A 14,569-nucleotide genomic window follows, 5' to 3' on the forward strand; every position below is an offset into this window, starting at 1 on the left:
TCCTGTGCTCCAGGACAGGAGTGGGGTCCTCCAGAGGCCTTGAGGGGGCTGGGCAGCATCTGACAAGCAGGTAGCTCAGCTAGAGAACCTCTGACAGATGCAGCCGAAGAACTCAGGACCCAGTGAGGTCGTTCCACAAACTAGTCCTCACCCGCCCGAGGGCACCATTGCCCTCTTGAGCTGGTTCCTAAACCTGAGCTGGATGAGATCCAGAGACCCTTTATTAGGCAATTACTTTGTCCCATCTATCAGAACCAATATCACAAACTCCCTCTGAGCAGCTTACCATGTGCCAGGTGTCTGCTGGCTGCTTCCTTCCTGTGAATGGCCTCATTTAGCCCCAGAAGCCGCATTTTGCAGTGATTCTCCTTGCTTCACAGAGGGCTTTGACTTCACACATTCTGATTTCTAGAAACTCATTTTTGGCCATTTCTACTTACTCTGTATCTAAGGCTCACAAAAGCCTCATGTTTTATTTAAAGATGTGCAAAAATGCTATTCCAAAGGCTCACAGTATTTAGATTTTCTGTTACAACTGTTAGTCAACTGTTACAACTGTTAGTCAACCTCCCACGTGGGTGTTTGTTTTATTTTAAAAACAGCAGAGGCAAGAAATGTCTAATCTGAACTTGGTATTCTGTACCCAGATCCATGAGAGATGCCACATCAGCACACAGGCCGCGGCACTCCTGTGAATCCAATGCCCTTAACTCAAATTGTGTGAAAGAAAGGACAGGGACATGAACTCCCAATCCACCAAGACGGTGGGTGTCTGCAGGCTCCTGCAGCTCAGCACACTCCTCCAGCCTGGCAGCCCCAGATGGGATGCTGCTGGAGACACTGGCAAAACAGTGACACCTTGTGGGGGATATGAGAAACAGCATTCTCTGGTCCCAGGTCCACCTGGGAATTCTGAATGCTCAGGCATCCAAAGATAACCCGCCACAGGCATGTGATCCAAAAGGCACATGTGACGATATATGGGAAGGAATACACTTTATTGTGGCACTGAGCCTCTCCTCTGAAAAGCAGCACTGACATAAGCCTAGGAGGAGGTGGCACCACAGACACATGGCTTGTTGGGGGCCACCCCCATGGTGCTTCCCTCAATGGGTGGGCATTACACAAGGATGGTGGGGTTACATTCAGTGGGTGCTCAAGGTGAAGAACAGTGCGGTGCATAAGACACCTGGTGCAGAGGACTGCAGACTCTGTTTCAGAAAACCATAGACTCCTTCCTGTAAGAGGCCAGGTGCTCGGCAGCAAGCTCCCTGGAGGGCTCCTGAAACATCCTGAGAAGGGCACAGAGCTGGGGCCGTTGCGAGGACCAAGCCCTGGCCCACAGGCTCTTCTACCCTAACACCAGCAGCAGGGGCCATGGCACGCCAGGGAGCTGCTGGTGGACACCTGGACACCTCCTGAAGCCTGGGCTGGGGGCTCTTCCAGCCTAGCGCCAGCACATGTGTGTGTATCACAAGTCCCCCAGGGACACCTGCTACACAGCAAAACCTCTTTCTGAATGTGATTTTTGCAGACATGAGAGGACATGGAGTATGGACACACTATGGAGCAGCAATGCCTTTGACAAATGGCTCCATTCCCAGCGGCAATGTAACTGCAATCAGAGATGTCACACCATCTGTCACCTGGGTTTTTCTGGGAGGAACACACTCTATGCAAGAACATACAACCATGTGAGCGCCCAGCAGAGAGCCCCGCAGGAGTCTGGAGGCGCATCATGGCTGTGGGCGGCGGCAAGGTGGCTGCAGGGCAGACAAGCTTCCCCAGTGTGCAGACTTTATTGTGCAGGGGAGTGGCTTTCATATTCCACATCAAAGGAGAACTCGAGTGCTGGGGAGCTGCAGAAACCACTGCCAGCTCTCAGAAGGGCAAATCCTTTACAGTAGCAGGGAAGGAACAAGACTCCTTTCCAGTGGAAGCCCGTGCTGCCTCAGTGGACATCAAAGAGGAAAGGGCAGGCCCCAGCCCCCTACCTCCCACCTCCCACAGGAGCCAGCTGAGAGGCCTACGGTGCCTGGAGGCCTCTGGCAGCTGCCGACCCCTCAGGAGCTCAGCTTGGAGTAGCTGGGAGGAGAGAGCTTGCGCTTCAAGTACTTGAGGACGTAGAGTGGAAGGCAGCTGACCACAGTGATGGCCGACACTTTCCACAGGAAGGGCACGGTCGTGATGAAGGCAACATCTGTGGGGAGGAGGCAGAGTGTGAAAGCTGCCAGGACTCCCAGCCCAGGCCACAGCTGCACGCCACCTCCCAGGCCTCCACTTCAGCACTACGCCCTCGCCCAGCAGGCCTGACTCAGCCTTGAAGGGTCTTCATGCATGCTATTTACCTGTGTCTGGCACACACAGTTCTTCTCTCAACAGAAGGAACAGGGGGCCGAGCACTAGGAAGGGGCTGCACATGGCCACCATATATGGCTAGCGGTTCAGGCAGCCTATGGCAGGATTTGCACACTGCCACGTGGCTCTGGGGAAGATGCCAGTTAACTGGCCTCTGCTCTGTCTGGCTACCCTGGCCAGTCTTCTTCTTGAGGCAGAGCCAGCTACATGGGGCCTGGGGCAGCTGGCAGGTCCCTGCGACATGAACGCTCAGATGCGCCAGTCTCAAGTGCTTCTCAGCCCCCCAGGCCCAGGCATCCTCACTCTCACAGTCACCTCGAACAAGCCTATTCACCACCCCAATGAGACTGCATGGGTAAAGATGTCTGCTTTAAGTCCGCAGGAGAAGAGACTTGTGGAAAACCTGACATCTGTAGTTCCATTCTACACACAGCAGAAGCCTTTTAGATTGCAAAAAAAAAAAAAAAAAAAAGAAAGAAAGAAAGAAAAGGATAGAAAGATCTACTTACTAGGAGTTGGGCTTTTACAAAAATAAAGGATGTAGGGAAAACAGCTGCTGTCCATACAATGGGCTGAAGCCAAAAAGAGAAGGCCACAGGCAACCTGACCCACATTTTGAGACACCTGGGAGTGCTTTTCAGGAGCTTTGCTACTAAAACGGGAAAGGCCAAAGTTCTAGGGCAGGACATACAGTGGCTCCCCTTGCCTCTGGCCTTTCACTCAGACACCAAGTACCCAGAGGCAATCCCAACCCCCCAGACTCACGTGATGTCTGAGTCAGTGGGAAGACTAAGTCAGGGGAAGACTTTTGTTAACAGATAAGTATCTCCATCTATATATATATATATATATATTTTTTTTTTTGCTAAATTTCTATACTCTTGAAAGAAATCATAACTTCACCTACCTAAGAAAGCTCCAAAAGATACTCTGCCTATACCTGTTCCGAGAGAAAACAGGAGTAAAGAACATGAAGGACGTATTAAAGCAGACAGCAGGACAGTTTCAGGTGGTTAGCTACTGATTACAGAAACACATTAAAAAGCAACAAAAATGTCAGTATGAAATGCATTTGTGACTGGCTTTAACCCTGTTATTTTATCACCTACTGCCATGCAACTTGAAAATATAGCTGAGATGTGTGATTAACTTCCTATAACTTAACAGCAAGCACCCAGATGTGCCCCACTGGGTCTGCAGCTAAACCTCCAAGTGGGCTCCACTTCAGAACGCAGCTCCCCAGAATGCTTGCCATCCTGGGGCACGATGGGGCTCCATGCACCTGTTCATATCACTTGGACATGCTGCTACTCTCCAGGCCTGGCTCAGAGAAGCAGGTTCAGAGGGAACAGGTCCTGCCCAAGCATGTAGTTGGGGCTCTGTGGCTCCCATTTATGTGTGTTTATGATCATACAGAAAAATACAGCAAACATTTATTCTCCAAAGACAAACAGCTAAGCTACTCTAACTAGAAAGAAGCCCTTTCTTATGTGCTATAGGCAGGCTTTTTGTGTAACTTCTAAAAATTATAAGCATGAACTTTTAATATTTTTCCTGACTCTATGCTCACCACTGCATAAAGCAAAGCGGCAGAGTGGCAGTCTACACCATGCTTCTGCACTCACTCACTGCAGGTTTAATTCTGGGTGCTTTGAGGGCCCCATACTTTATGTCAAGGTGTAAACATCAGCACGCCAGCAGCAGAGGGCTCACATCCTCACCTGCAGTGCAGGGGACATTAAATAGCTCACCTGCTTGGGACATTCCCTAGGGTGCAGACCTGGAACTTTCCGCCCAGTCCAGGAAGAGTGTCAACTTGCCACCTGCAGGCAGCCGTGGTGTCATGCTCTCATGTACAGTGTGGAGGCAGTGGCTACTGTCTTACCCCCTGTCTTTGCCCCAGGAGACAGGGCCTTGACAGGCTCTGGGAAATGAGTCAAACCTGATGCTAAATGATTCTTTGCTCTCTGCCCTGATTTTAAACACCTTAAGAGGGAAGCATGCTTGGTCTTCCCAGCCACTGACCAATCTGGAGGTGGGTAACCCAGTGTCTGACCGTTGACATAGTCTCCATCATTCACAATCTCCAGCTGGACGAGGCCTAGATTTTGGGGAGGACAAATGAGCTGGTGTGATAAGGTGGCCAAGGAGGATGCTTCAACATCTTTTAAAGCCAAGATGATGGAAATCTTGACTTTACAGGTGAATGCAAGAAATTTTTTCTTTGCAGAAAAATAAATTTTGTGTTGTGAAATTGTCTAATATGGGTTTTATTGTGATCTACAATTTAAGGCAATGTTCTGAGAGGTAACAATAACAGAATGTTCAAAAACTTACCAAAATATTCATTTAGAAAGGCGAGGGAGGCCACATAGCAGCCCAGACTGAGGAACTCGGCCACAACCATCAGCCAGTGCCATGTCCTGATGGTCAGAGCCACCATGAGCAGCTCAGTCAAGACCAGTGCTGTGAAGGAGATGGCCACCACGTGCACAAACTCAGCCTCGAAGAGCACCAGGGCCCCGAACATGAGAATACCTCCTAGAAAACAGCACACAGGTCAGCTGGGGAGCACGCTGCCCACACACCCCACGCAGATGGACAGCCTGGTCATACTCTGGACTGTGGCATCAGCCAGCTCAGCGCCAGGCAGAGGCTCACAGACATCTCAACACCTGCAGGAAGGCCGCCTCCACTGAAGGCCGCATGCCATCTATGTGCTGGGGGATAACCACACTTGCAGCACCCTCACTTACCTGGAGCACCCACAGAGTGGCTAAGGCATGTGGCTGTGTAAGCCAGCTTTCCTGAGGCCTGGTCATCATCACATATCAAAGAAAGCCATTGTGCAGGGAGGAGTGCTTGTTAAATTGGAGGAGTGCTTGTTAAATTTTTCTGGATTAACATTTGATTAAAAGTATGTCAGTTTTTTGGGGCTGGTGTTGTAGCTCAGTGGTAGAATGCTCACTTAGCATGCATGAGGCACTGGGTTCAATCCTCAGCACCACATATAAATAAACAAATAAAATAAAGACATTCTGTCCATCTACATCTAATATACATATTTAAAAAAAGGTCAGTTTTTAACTGAGATGCATCATTTAAAAAATACCGATCCACATGTCTGGAGTTATCAATTTACAAGATAAACAGAAGGCAATATTTAACTGCTGATGAAATCTTAAGCTGTTGGAATTTAACTTGGAGGTGAAAACAATACTGCTAAGAGAAGACCAATAGAAACATTTGGTCCAGTAAAACCAGGGCCTGTCTTACCTTGGTAAATGCTGATCAGAACCCAGATGAGGAAGGTCTTGAAGGATAAGGATCTCCCCTAGGAAAAATAGGGGGCAGCTTTATCAACAGAGAATGGCATGCTTTACTCTTCTGTCCCCAGGGAATCAGGGCTGGGGTTTCTCAAAGGCTCAGGCCCCCAGCCCCACTGTGCACACTGTCCCCAGGGTCTTTCAGGGAGCACTCTACTGAATGCCTGAGTCTGGGGAGCATCTGACCTGCTTTGTCCATAGGGTTGCATGATTCCTGGCCACAGCTCTGCGTCCCTGGGTCCTAGTGAGCCAGGAAGAGCCCTCTGTAGACAAACTTTTAAATGAACTAGGGGTCAAAATTATATTTGTAATAAAAATAACTCCCCTTTACTTCTTTGTTTCTTGGGAATAAATATTCTTGTATTTACTTTCTAGTGTCTTCAGACAAAAATGTACAAGATATAAGATCTCCTCAATTAGAAGAGTCCACGGCAACTGAAGTAAAAGTTGTTTGGCCCTTAAATGGAAGAGCTGCCAGTAAGTCAGGCCTCTGCTGACAAACAGAATGGCTTCCTGCCGGCCCCACACTCTGAACTGCATGCAGGTTACTGGGGGTGCATCACAAACCAGGGCCTGGCCTGGCTGTTCTACTTCACCTTCTCCTTGAGATTCTCCAATCCGAGGAGGAAAGCCAGCCAAGGACCCAGAGCCCTGGCTTTTGGTGCTAGAGATCTGACACAGGAGGCCCTGCAGCACTACAGAGAGTTGGGACAGGCCTAGAAGAGATCACCTGGCGCTGTGGCTTCTGTTCTCAGCAGTGTGGCATCTCGCTTAAGACAGGCAGAACCTTCCACAGGTGAAGAAACCCCAGAAGCCTGCTGGCTTCCTCAAGCTCCTACTGTATGTTACTGGTGCTCAGTGATGACTTATCAGAGTCCAAAGTTGTGTATTTGATTTGGGGCTTCCCTACTGAGGGGACAGTTTCTCATGACGAATGGATAGCCAGATGACAGTCATGGGGCCCTGGGGATACCAGAGGACACAGCAAGGATGCACATACCAGACAGACTCTGGACCCTGGCACTTCTCTTCCTGGTGGCTGCTGGGATATTTAGCAATAAGAATATGCCCAAGAGAAAATACGTGTGCCAAGCAGAACTCCAGCTGTAGACCCACAGAAGCCCACCAAGAGCAGGTGTGTGGACTCGAGTTCTATCACTGTAAAGGACAGTGATAGCTCCATTCAAGCACTTCCCTTGGCTACGAGTGCCCACCTGTGAAGCAGCTGACTGAGGCCGAGTCCTCCATATGTGAGTGTAAGAAGCAAGATCCAGACATATGGAATTATTAAAAGGTAAGATTTCAAAAAGCAGAAGCAAACACTGACATATTTTAAGCAGGTTCTCTTAGTACATATTTCCTAAGTGCATTTTTCTGACTGGACACTAGTCAACATTTAGTCTTCAGTCATGGGAACCATCTATAATTACACATGTAGCAAATTTTACTTGAGTAATTTAAAAGTTTAACTTTAATTTCTTTTTCTTTTCTTTCTTTTTCTTTTTTTTTTTGGTACCGGTGATTGAACTTAGAGACACTTAACCTTGGACGACATCTCCAGCCCTTATTTGTATCTTTTTTAGAGACAGGGTCTCATTCACTGAGTTTCTTAGAGCCTTGTTAAGTTGCCGAGGCTGGCTTTGAACTTGTGATCCTCCTGCCTCAGCCTCCTGCAGAGCCACTGGGATTCAGGCATATGTCATTGTGCTTGGCTTTAATTTCTTTCTTTTTTTTTTGTTGTTGATGGACCTTTTTTTTTTAATTTGCTTATTTATATGTGGTACTTGGAATCAAACACAGTGCCTCACATTTAAGAGGCAAGTGCTCTACCACTGAGCTACAACTCTAGCCCCATGGCTTCAATTTCTTGATGGTTAAAGGGGCGTATACTATTTCTCTTGTTAGCTGCAAACATCAATAGATGCTTGTTTCAAATAGTGTGTCAAATGGCACCTCTTCGGAAGCTTCTATATCCAAGCAGACTGAGCATGGATTAATGAGCAGACTCAGAGGGATGGGCAGAGATAGCCTTGACCTTGACGTGGAAGCCCACTCACAGTCTGTGTAGCTTACGAGACAAAACCTCCCTGTGTGTGTTGGAGGAACACACACGGAGGCAGCACGTTTCCCATAAACAGCTGCTCTTCCTGGAGAGGAAAGAACTGTCTGTTGCTCTGATGGATGGATTCACATGTCTGCCACACGGATTCCACAGGACCACTGTCTACGCAACAGGTGCACATGCGATCACCTGGGATGAGGACAAAGGTCACTTGCAGTTAGCCCCAGCGAGTACCCCCTTTCTGCCATGTCCCTGGGCTCTGAATCTAATCTACATACCTCAGTTTCCTCTTCTGTGAAACAGATGACAGCATTACGGACCTCATGCTGATTAAATAAATTACGCCATGAAAGGAGATACACACAAACCCAGAAACAGTAAATTCAATAAATGCTACTGCTGTATTGCCAATTAAACATTATAGACTTAAGAAGATTTGTTTCAATTATAAATGCACCAAAAGTGCAAAAAATTAAATCAAGAATTTTAAGAAAACATTAATCCACTTTGAATAAATTAGAGTATAAAGAGTCAAGCTGTGTGTAACATGTGTGGATCACACTGACATCCATGTTGACATGTGCCCATGAGCACATGAGTAGATGAGAGCCAAGCTGTGTGTAACATGTGGATCATAGCGACATGTATGTCCACACGTGCATGCTGCATGAGTCTGTGTGGAAGACACTGCCATGCACACAGGTGATGTATTACTTGTTGGTTGAAGTTGGGACCCGTGGAGGGACGTTCCAGATGCTCAGAAACAAGTATCTTTTTTCATTACCACTTTTCTCACTACTGTGTTCTCCAGCCCTGTCTTCTCAATTTACAACAAAAAACCTGGTTGTTATATTCACATAACAATAATTTTTGATGAGTCTTGAGAAGAAAGATGAAGGAGGCAATTAAGAATGAGACAAAGGGCTGGGGCTGTGGCTCAGGGGTAGAGCACTCGCTTAACACATGAGAGACAGCGGGTCTGACCCTCAGTAAGGCACAAAATAAATAAATGAAACGGAGGTGTTGTGTCCAACTACAACTAAAAAATAAATATTTTGGGGGGAGAGAGAGAGAGAGAGAGAGAGAGAAGAGAAGAGAAGAGAAGAGAAGAGAAGAGAAGAGAAGAGAAGAGAGAAGAGAGAAGAGAGCGCGCGCGCGCACGCAACAGAAACTCTCCAAGGGCTGCATTGACTGGACGTCACCAGCTTTCCAGAACCCTGTGTCCTGCTGCCTGGCCAGTTCCTGACTCCTCCTTGGTCTTTGATGACCTGGACACTTCTCAAACCACCAATGAGATCTGTAGAAGCCCTAAACCTGGGCCTGCCGGATGTCTCTGAAGGATGGATGAGGCAGCTGGGAAGGGACTCCACAAAGGGCTCCAGCAGGACACCAGGGCATCCACTAGCCACCAAGGAGCTCCTGGCCTGTGCTGCTGGGGCTCCACCTCTGAACTGCTGTGTGCGCCTTGGTAATCAGTGAGCACCTTGCGGAAGCCAACTTCAGCTGAGGAAAAAGCAGTTTCTCTTCAGTCTCTTTCTGAAGCTCAGTTACCCTAAGGGTGCTCGCTGACAGCGGCTCTGGGGGGCTTGATTTGCCTCCCTGTTCCTTTGCTCCTTCACATTTACCACTGGAATTCTTCAGAGGGGAAGGGGCTTCTGTCTGCGAATCAGCCTGGATCGGTTTGTTTACTGTACTCTTTGGTTGTAATGAGACTGTCATCTCTTCTGTTGCTGACTGGGTCCCACTTCAGCCACTGGGAGGCTTTGGGGTTGCTTCCTATGCCATTTTGGCATCATCCCCATCATTACTGATTTTTTGAGCAGTTCCTTACCTTCTGGTATCATGGTGCTCCTACTTGGCCTGGCTCACAGGTCTGCTACCTGTTTGTACCTATTCTATACCCAGGACACAGGGGATTTCCCTGTGAAAGTGCATGTATCACAGGAACCTACAGGCTGTGTACTGCTGTCTCTGGCCTCTCAGCAGATCCCAGGTCACTCAGGAAGCTCCTGCCCTCCCACCAACTCTATGTGATTGGGTGCTGATACATCTATCACAGCCTGGTCCCCTCTGAGGCAAGGTCCCAGGGGCTCTGGCATGCACAGGCAGGTGTGCACACCACAGTGCCAGATGCAGCAGCCCCTTCTGGTAGACCCCCTCTACCACTGATCTGCTCTGGGACCTACAGTTGTATGTCTCCCAGGTTTCAGGCACAGGAATCCAAGCAATGTGGCATCTGGCTCTTCTGCACAGTAAGAGGCATTTAAGAATGTGTGGGAAGAACCTGCTGTTCCAATGCTACCTCAGCAGGGCTGCACCTTCACTGCTTTTTACAGTCCCTGGAATGCTCATCCACTCACTGGCCTGAGGACATCTGGCTGCTTCCAGTTTTGGGCAAGTATGACAAAACTGCCATAAACATTGTGGACAGAATTTTAGTGAGCACAAGTTTTTGCTTCTATTGGTTAGATAGTTAGAATAGGATTGCTAGGTCACATACACATTATATTTAATTTTATAAGAAACTGTTTCCAGTGGCTGTCCCACTCTGCAGTCCCACCAGCAGAGTCTTCCTGCGGGGTCACGTCCCCCAGCTTCCAGACTGGCAGTGCTGTGTGTTTTGGCCATTCTAACAAGTGTGTGGTTCTATCTCACTGTCACCTAAGTTTGCAACTCCCTGAAAGAAAAATGACGTTCAGCATTTCTCATGTTTATTTTTACTTGACGTCTTTACATCATCTCTGGAATGGTGTCAGTTCACATTTTTTGCTCACTCTCAAACTGGGATATTTTCTTGTTGAATTTTAAGGATTCTTCACATACATGAACACAGTCTTCTGTCCATTGTATGACTTGAAGTGTTTCTCTCAGTCTGTGTACTGTCTTTTCATAATACTTAGCTCCATCACTCACAGAGAAAAGGTCTGTTTTATCATGTTTTCCCTTTATGAGTCCTGCTTTTGACCTTATGTCTTATTTAACAATGTGCTGCCCGTCCCAAGGTCATGCGTATTTTCTCCTGCATTTTCTTCTAGAAGGCTTACCATGTGCATCTAGGCCATGGTCCACTGTAAATGACCCTGCACTTGGGATGCTCTTGTCGCATGTGGGTAGCCAGCTGTCCTGACACCATTTGTTGGTATCACTCCTCCTCTGCCTGACTTCCTGCCAAAGGCCAGTAATGCCTATGGGTGGGTTTCTGGGATCTCCTCTGTCCTACTGACCTCCATCTATCCTCTGCCAATCATGCACTCCTTGGTGGGCTGTTTGTGTATCAGCCTGGATGCGGTTTTTACTGTACTCTTTGGTTACAATGAGACTGTCATCTCTTCTGTTGCTGACTGGGTTCCACTTCAGCCACTGGGAGGTCTTTGAGGTTGCTTTCTGTGCCATTTTGACATCACCCTCATCATTATTGATTGATTAATCATGTATGGCCCGCAGCAAGTACAGCAAGCCTTGAAAGCAGGTAGTAGTCTACCAACTCTGTGTTTCCTAAATTGTTTTGCCAAACCCAGTTCCCTGCTTTTCCATCTGAAGTGCAGAATGCACCTGTTGACAGTCAGCAACATGCAGTCTCCCCACTCATACACGTGCCACCACTGCCTACCTGTGGTGCTGCACGGCCCTAGAACACAGGGCCTGCATGTGCTCTCAGAACTGCCCTGAGTGCTCTGCCTATTTGTGTATTACTGCAAATGCTGCAGATGGTGCTTACATTTCTTCTGGCCTCATTGTTTACTGGTTGTATACAGAATTAGAAATGATGTATTAAATTTTTTTTCTTTCTTTGGGATTTTGTACTTAGTTAATTATGGCATCTACAAATATTTTTATTGTCTACTTTCTAATCTCCATGTCTTTATTTTCTGTTTCTTGCCTTATTCACCATTATTTTAAAAAATTATATAATAGCACAAATATACATTTCAAAAGATAAACGCATTTTGAGTTGGGCATGGTGGCACACACCTGTAATCCCAGTGACTCGGAAGGCTGAGGCAGTAAGATGCAAGTAAGGTGAGCCTCAGCAATTTAAGAGGCCCTAAGCAACTTAGTGAGCCCCTTCTCAGAGATATAAAATAAAAATTAAATAAAAAGGAAGGTCTAAGAATGTAGAATGGTGTGTAGGAATGTAGCTCAGTGGCAAAGCATTCCCAGATTCAATCCCCAGCACCCTCCACCCCGTAAAAAAAATCATTCTGTGAATATTCTCTAGAAAAGAAGAAACAGTGGAGTGGTTCTAGTAGCTGGACCAGGGGAACCTCAGGCTTATGTGAAGATCAGCATGCCATTACCTACTTGATGTCTTTGCAAATGGGACAAGGTGACAGGAAGAGTGAGCTGGCTGGCTTTGCTGGGCATAGTCTCTTCTCTGGTCTTGCTCCTTGCACTTGAGACTCATCTTCCCACCCCCTTCCCGGTACCAGGGATTGAACTCAGGGGTACTTTTAGAGACAGGGTCTCACTGAGTTGCTTAGTACCTCGCCATTGCTGAGATTGATTCTGAACTTTTGATCCTCCTGCCTCCGCCTCCTGAGCAGCTGGGATTACAGGCGTGGGCCACTGCACCTGGCCTTATTGGCTTGTGCACGCGTGCGCGCGCGTGTGTGTGTGTGTGTGTGTGTATTTTTTGGTATTGGCGACTGAACTCAGGGGTGCTTTACTGTTGAGTCACATCCCCAGCCCTTTTTACATTTTGAGACAGTCTCACAAAGTTGCTCAGGCTGGCCTTGAGCCTCCTGCCTCAGCTTCCTGAGTTGCTGGGATTACAGGTGTACTTAACTAGCTTCTTTGGAGGTCACAGGCATCGGGCTCTATGGAGGTGACTGCAGGGTCATGAGGTGTGAGTGCATCAGTCTCCTGTTTCACTGACTGAGCTCAGCATGAGTACAGCAGAGTGATTCAGAGCGAGTCCTGGGCCTCAGAAGAGGATGCTCAGTGCTGCTGCTGCAAATACATCCATACAGTTTTACGAATAAGAAAAGCACAAGTTGATTCCTTTACTCCCTCATCCATTTGCTGACTACCATGACCACACCTGGTAATGGACACCAAAGAGCTGTTGTAATTTAGGCCACAGAGACAGAGGAATAAGGACTGGCTGACCTCATTAGAACAGTAAGGCAGATGTGTGATACTTGCATCATTTATACTTCTAGACTGAAATGATTGGTAATCAAATACAAAAGACCCAAGATATTTTACTGAAGAGTACAGTACTTCCTCTTGGATGTGCAAGGGCTGTGCCCACCAAAAGAAATCATAGATTTCCTGTGCCTCTGGATGAGTGGTGTGGCACATGCTGGATAACTATCTGGGGATGATCATTTGCAGTCCATGCCTTACTCCACACTGCTGTCCTGTGATTTACCAGGGAACAACATTTTCTTTTCCTGCTATTATGCAGGCTTGCCAAGAGCAGGGGCTACATTTGTGTTTTCCCAGCCTTGGTACCATGCCTGTTGCATCAGGATGCTTGCTTGGTGTCCTGCTTCAGCATGGCTAGCCTTTGGCTACCAGGGTTATTAGAGAAGGTGAAAAGAACAGCTGTACCGGTGCATTGGAAAGTGATTAGAAGAACAACCTTCAAAAACAGTTCTTTAGCTTCAGGAAGGAAAAACCTTCAATTCTACCAACTTGTGGTTGAGCACTTTTGTATTTTTGTATTCCAAGGGTTTGAAGAGGGTTTGAAGAGTACTAGATTTTTAAAGAAACAGAGACTACAAAGATAAAGAGTACAGATTTTCAGATCTTAATGGAATTTAAGAGAAAATGAGTGATGGAATTCTTGTCAAAAAAATGTAGGATCAGTGTGTAGGACACTGAAGCATTCTGAACTGCTGGCTGCCTGATGGAGACTCAGACGCTGGCTGAGATACAGCTCAATCAGACTGTGTGCAACACCCTGTTAAGTGGGGTCATCTAATGACAGCAAGCACTGACCCTGTGGCTGGAGCCCAAGGCAAGAGCGGTCTGGCAGATGCTTGGTGCCTGCCTGCAGCTCTTGTTCCTGGATAATTCAGATATCCACAGTGGATAGGACCTGAGTCTGCAGAGCCGCCAACAGCCATGTGATGCCTGGTAGTTTGTGCTTGCTGTTGTTACCTGCGGATGAGCATCCTCCTAACACGGAGGTCCTGACTCTGCTGGGTACCAACTGCCTAGGTGTACAACCAGAAACGCTGGGCTTCTGCTTGTGAGGAAGAGACGATTTCTGCCTGCTAGCTATGAATGAGCATTGAACAAACACCCCCAATCTCGGGAAAAGGGGCTGTGCATAAGCTATGGAAACAGATTCTTTGCAAAGCTCCCTGTGGTTCTGGCCCACTGGCCCCACTCTGTACCCTCACAAAGGCTTCGTCATTTCAGCATATCAACCACAAGTCCTCTAGTTGCTGAGTGTGCAGCTTGGGGATCTCCCTGCTGGTCACGACATTATCAGCATGATAATAATGCTTGACATTTACACCTAGTTTTGTGCACACAGCTAAAGTAGGTCTATCTGTCCTCATAAAAGACATAGAGGTTTTCAAGAAAGTTCACAACCCCTTTTCCATCAGATTAGTACAAAAAAATGTAATTCAGAAATTCAAAATGTAACATGACTCATCAAGCACTACTCTGGGTAGCTAGTTAGCAAGGCTACAGTCTGGTAGCTGGCCTAAAGTTAATTAGTTAATTAGTGATTAACTAGACAAGAATCTATCCTGTTAGTGGTCAACTGGACTAGTCATCCATTAATTCATGGTTGGCTGAAATAGTTAATTCCGTTAGTCATTAATAGATTAGATTTTGGTCTGTTAATGTGGTTAGCTGACTA

At 47.2% G+C, this 14,569-nt stretch overlaps 1 protein-coding gene across 5 annotated transcripts in view; it reads right to left on the reverse strand.

Annotated features, from left to right (window-relative positions):
• Positions 1 to 1,780: 1,780 nt before the first annotated feature.
• The window catches only part of Atp9b (ATPase phospholipid transporting 9B), a 258,083-nt gene continuing 245,294 nt past the window's right edge, over positions 1,781 to 14,569 (reverse strand). The window contains exons 27-31 of one of the 5 annotated variants that reach the window (XM_026412454.2): positions 5,635 to 5,692; positions 4,696 to 4,899; positions 4,384 to 4,459; positions 3,266 to 3,298; positions 1,781 to 2,200 (exon numbers count right to left, since the gene is read on the reverse strand). In XM_026412454.2, coding sequence (XP_026268239.1) covers positions 1,882 to 2,200; positions 3,266 to 3,298; positions 4,384 to 4,459; positions 4,696 to 4,899; positions 5,635 to 5,692 — 690 coding nt within the window. In that variant the 3' untranslated portion in view covers positions 1,781 to 1,881. Of the gene's footprint in view, positions 2,201 to 3,265; positions 3,299 to 3,987; positions 4,080 to 4,344; positions 4,460 to 4,695; positions 4,900 to 5,634; positions 5,693 to 14,569 lie in introns of all 5 variants that reach the window. The other 4 variants (XM_026412453.2, XR_003302966.2, XM_026412456.2 and 1 more) reach the window with 4 other exon arrangements.

The sequence above is a fragment of the Urocitellus parryii genome, chromosome 13, assembly GCF_045843805.1.
Source record: "Urocitellus parryii isolate mUroPar1 chromosome 13, mUroPar1.hap1, whole genome shotgun sequence".
NCBI classification, from domain to species: domain Eukaryota; kingdom Metazoa; phylum Chordata; class Mammalia; order Rodentia; family Sciuridae; genus Urocitellus; species Urocitellus parryii.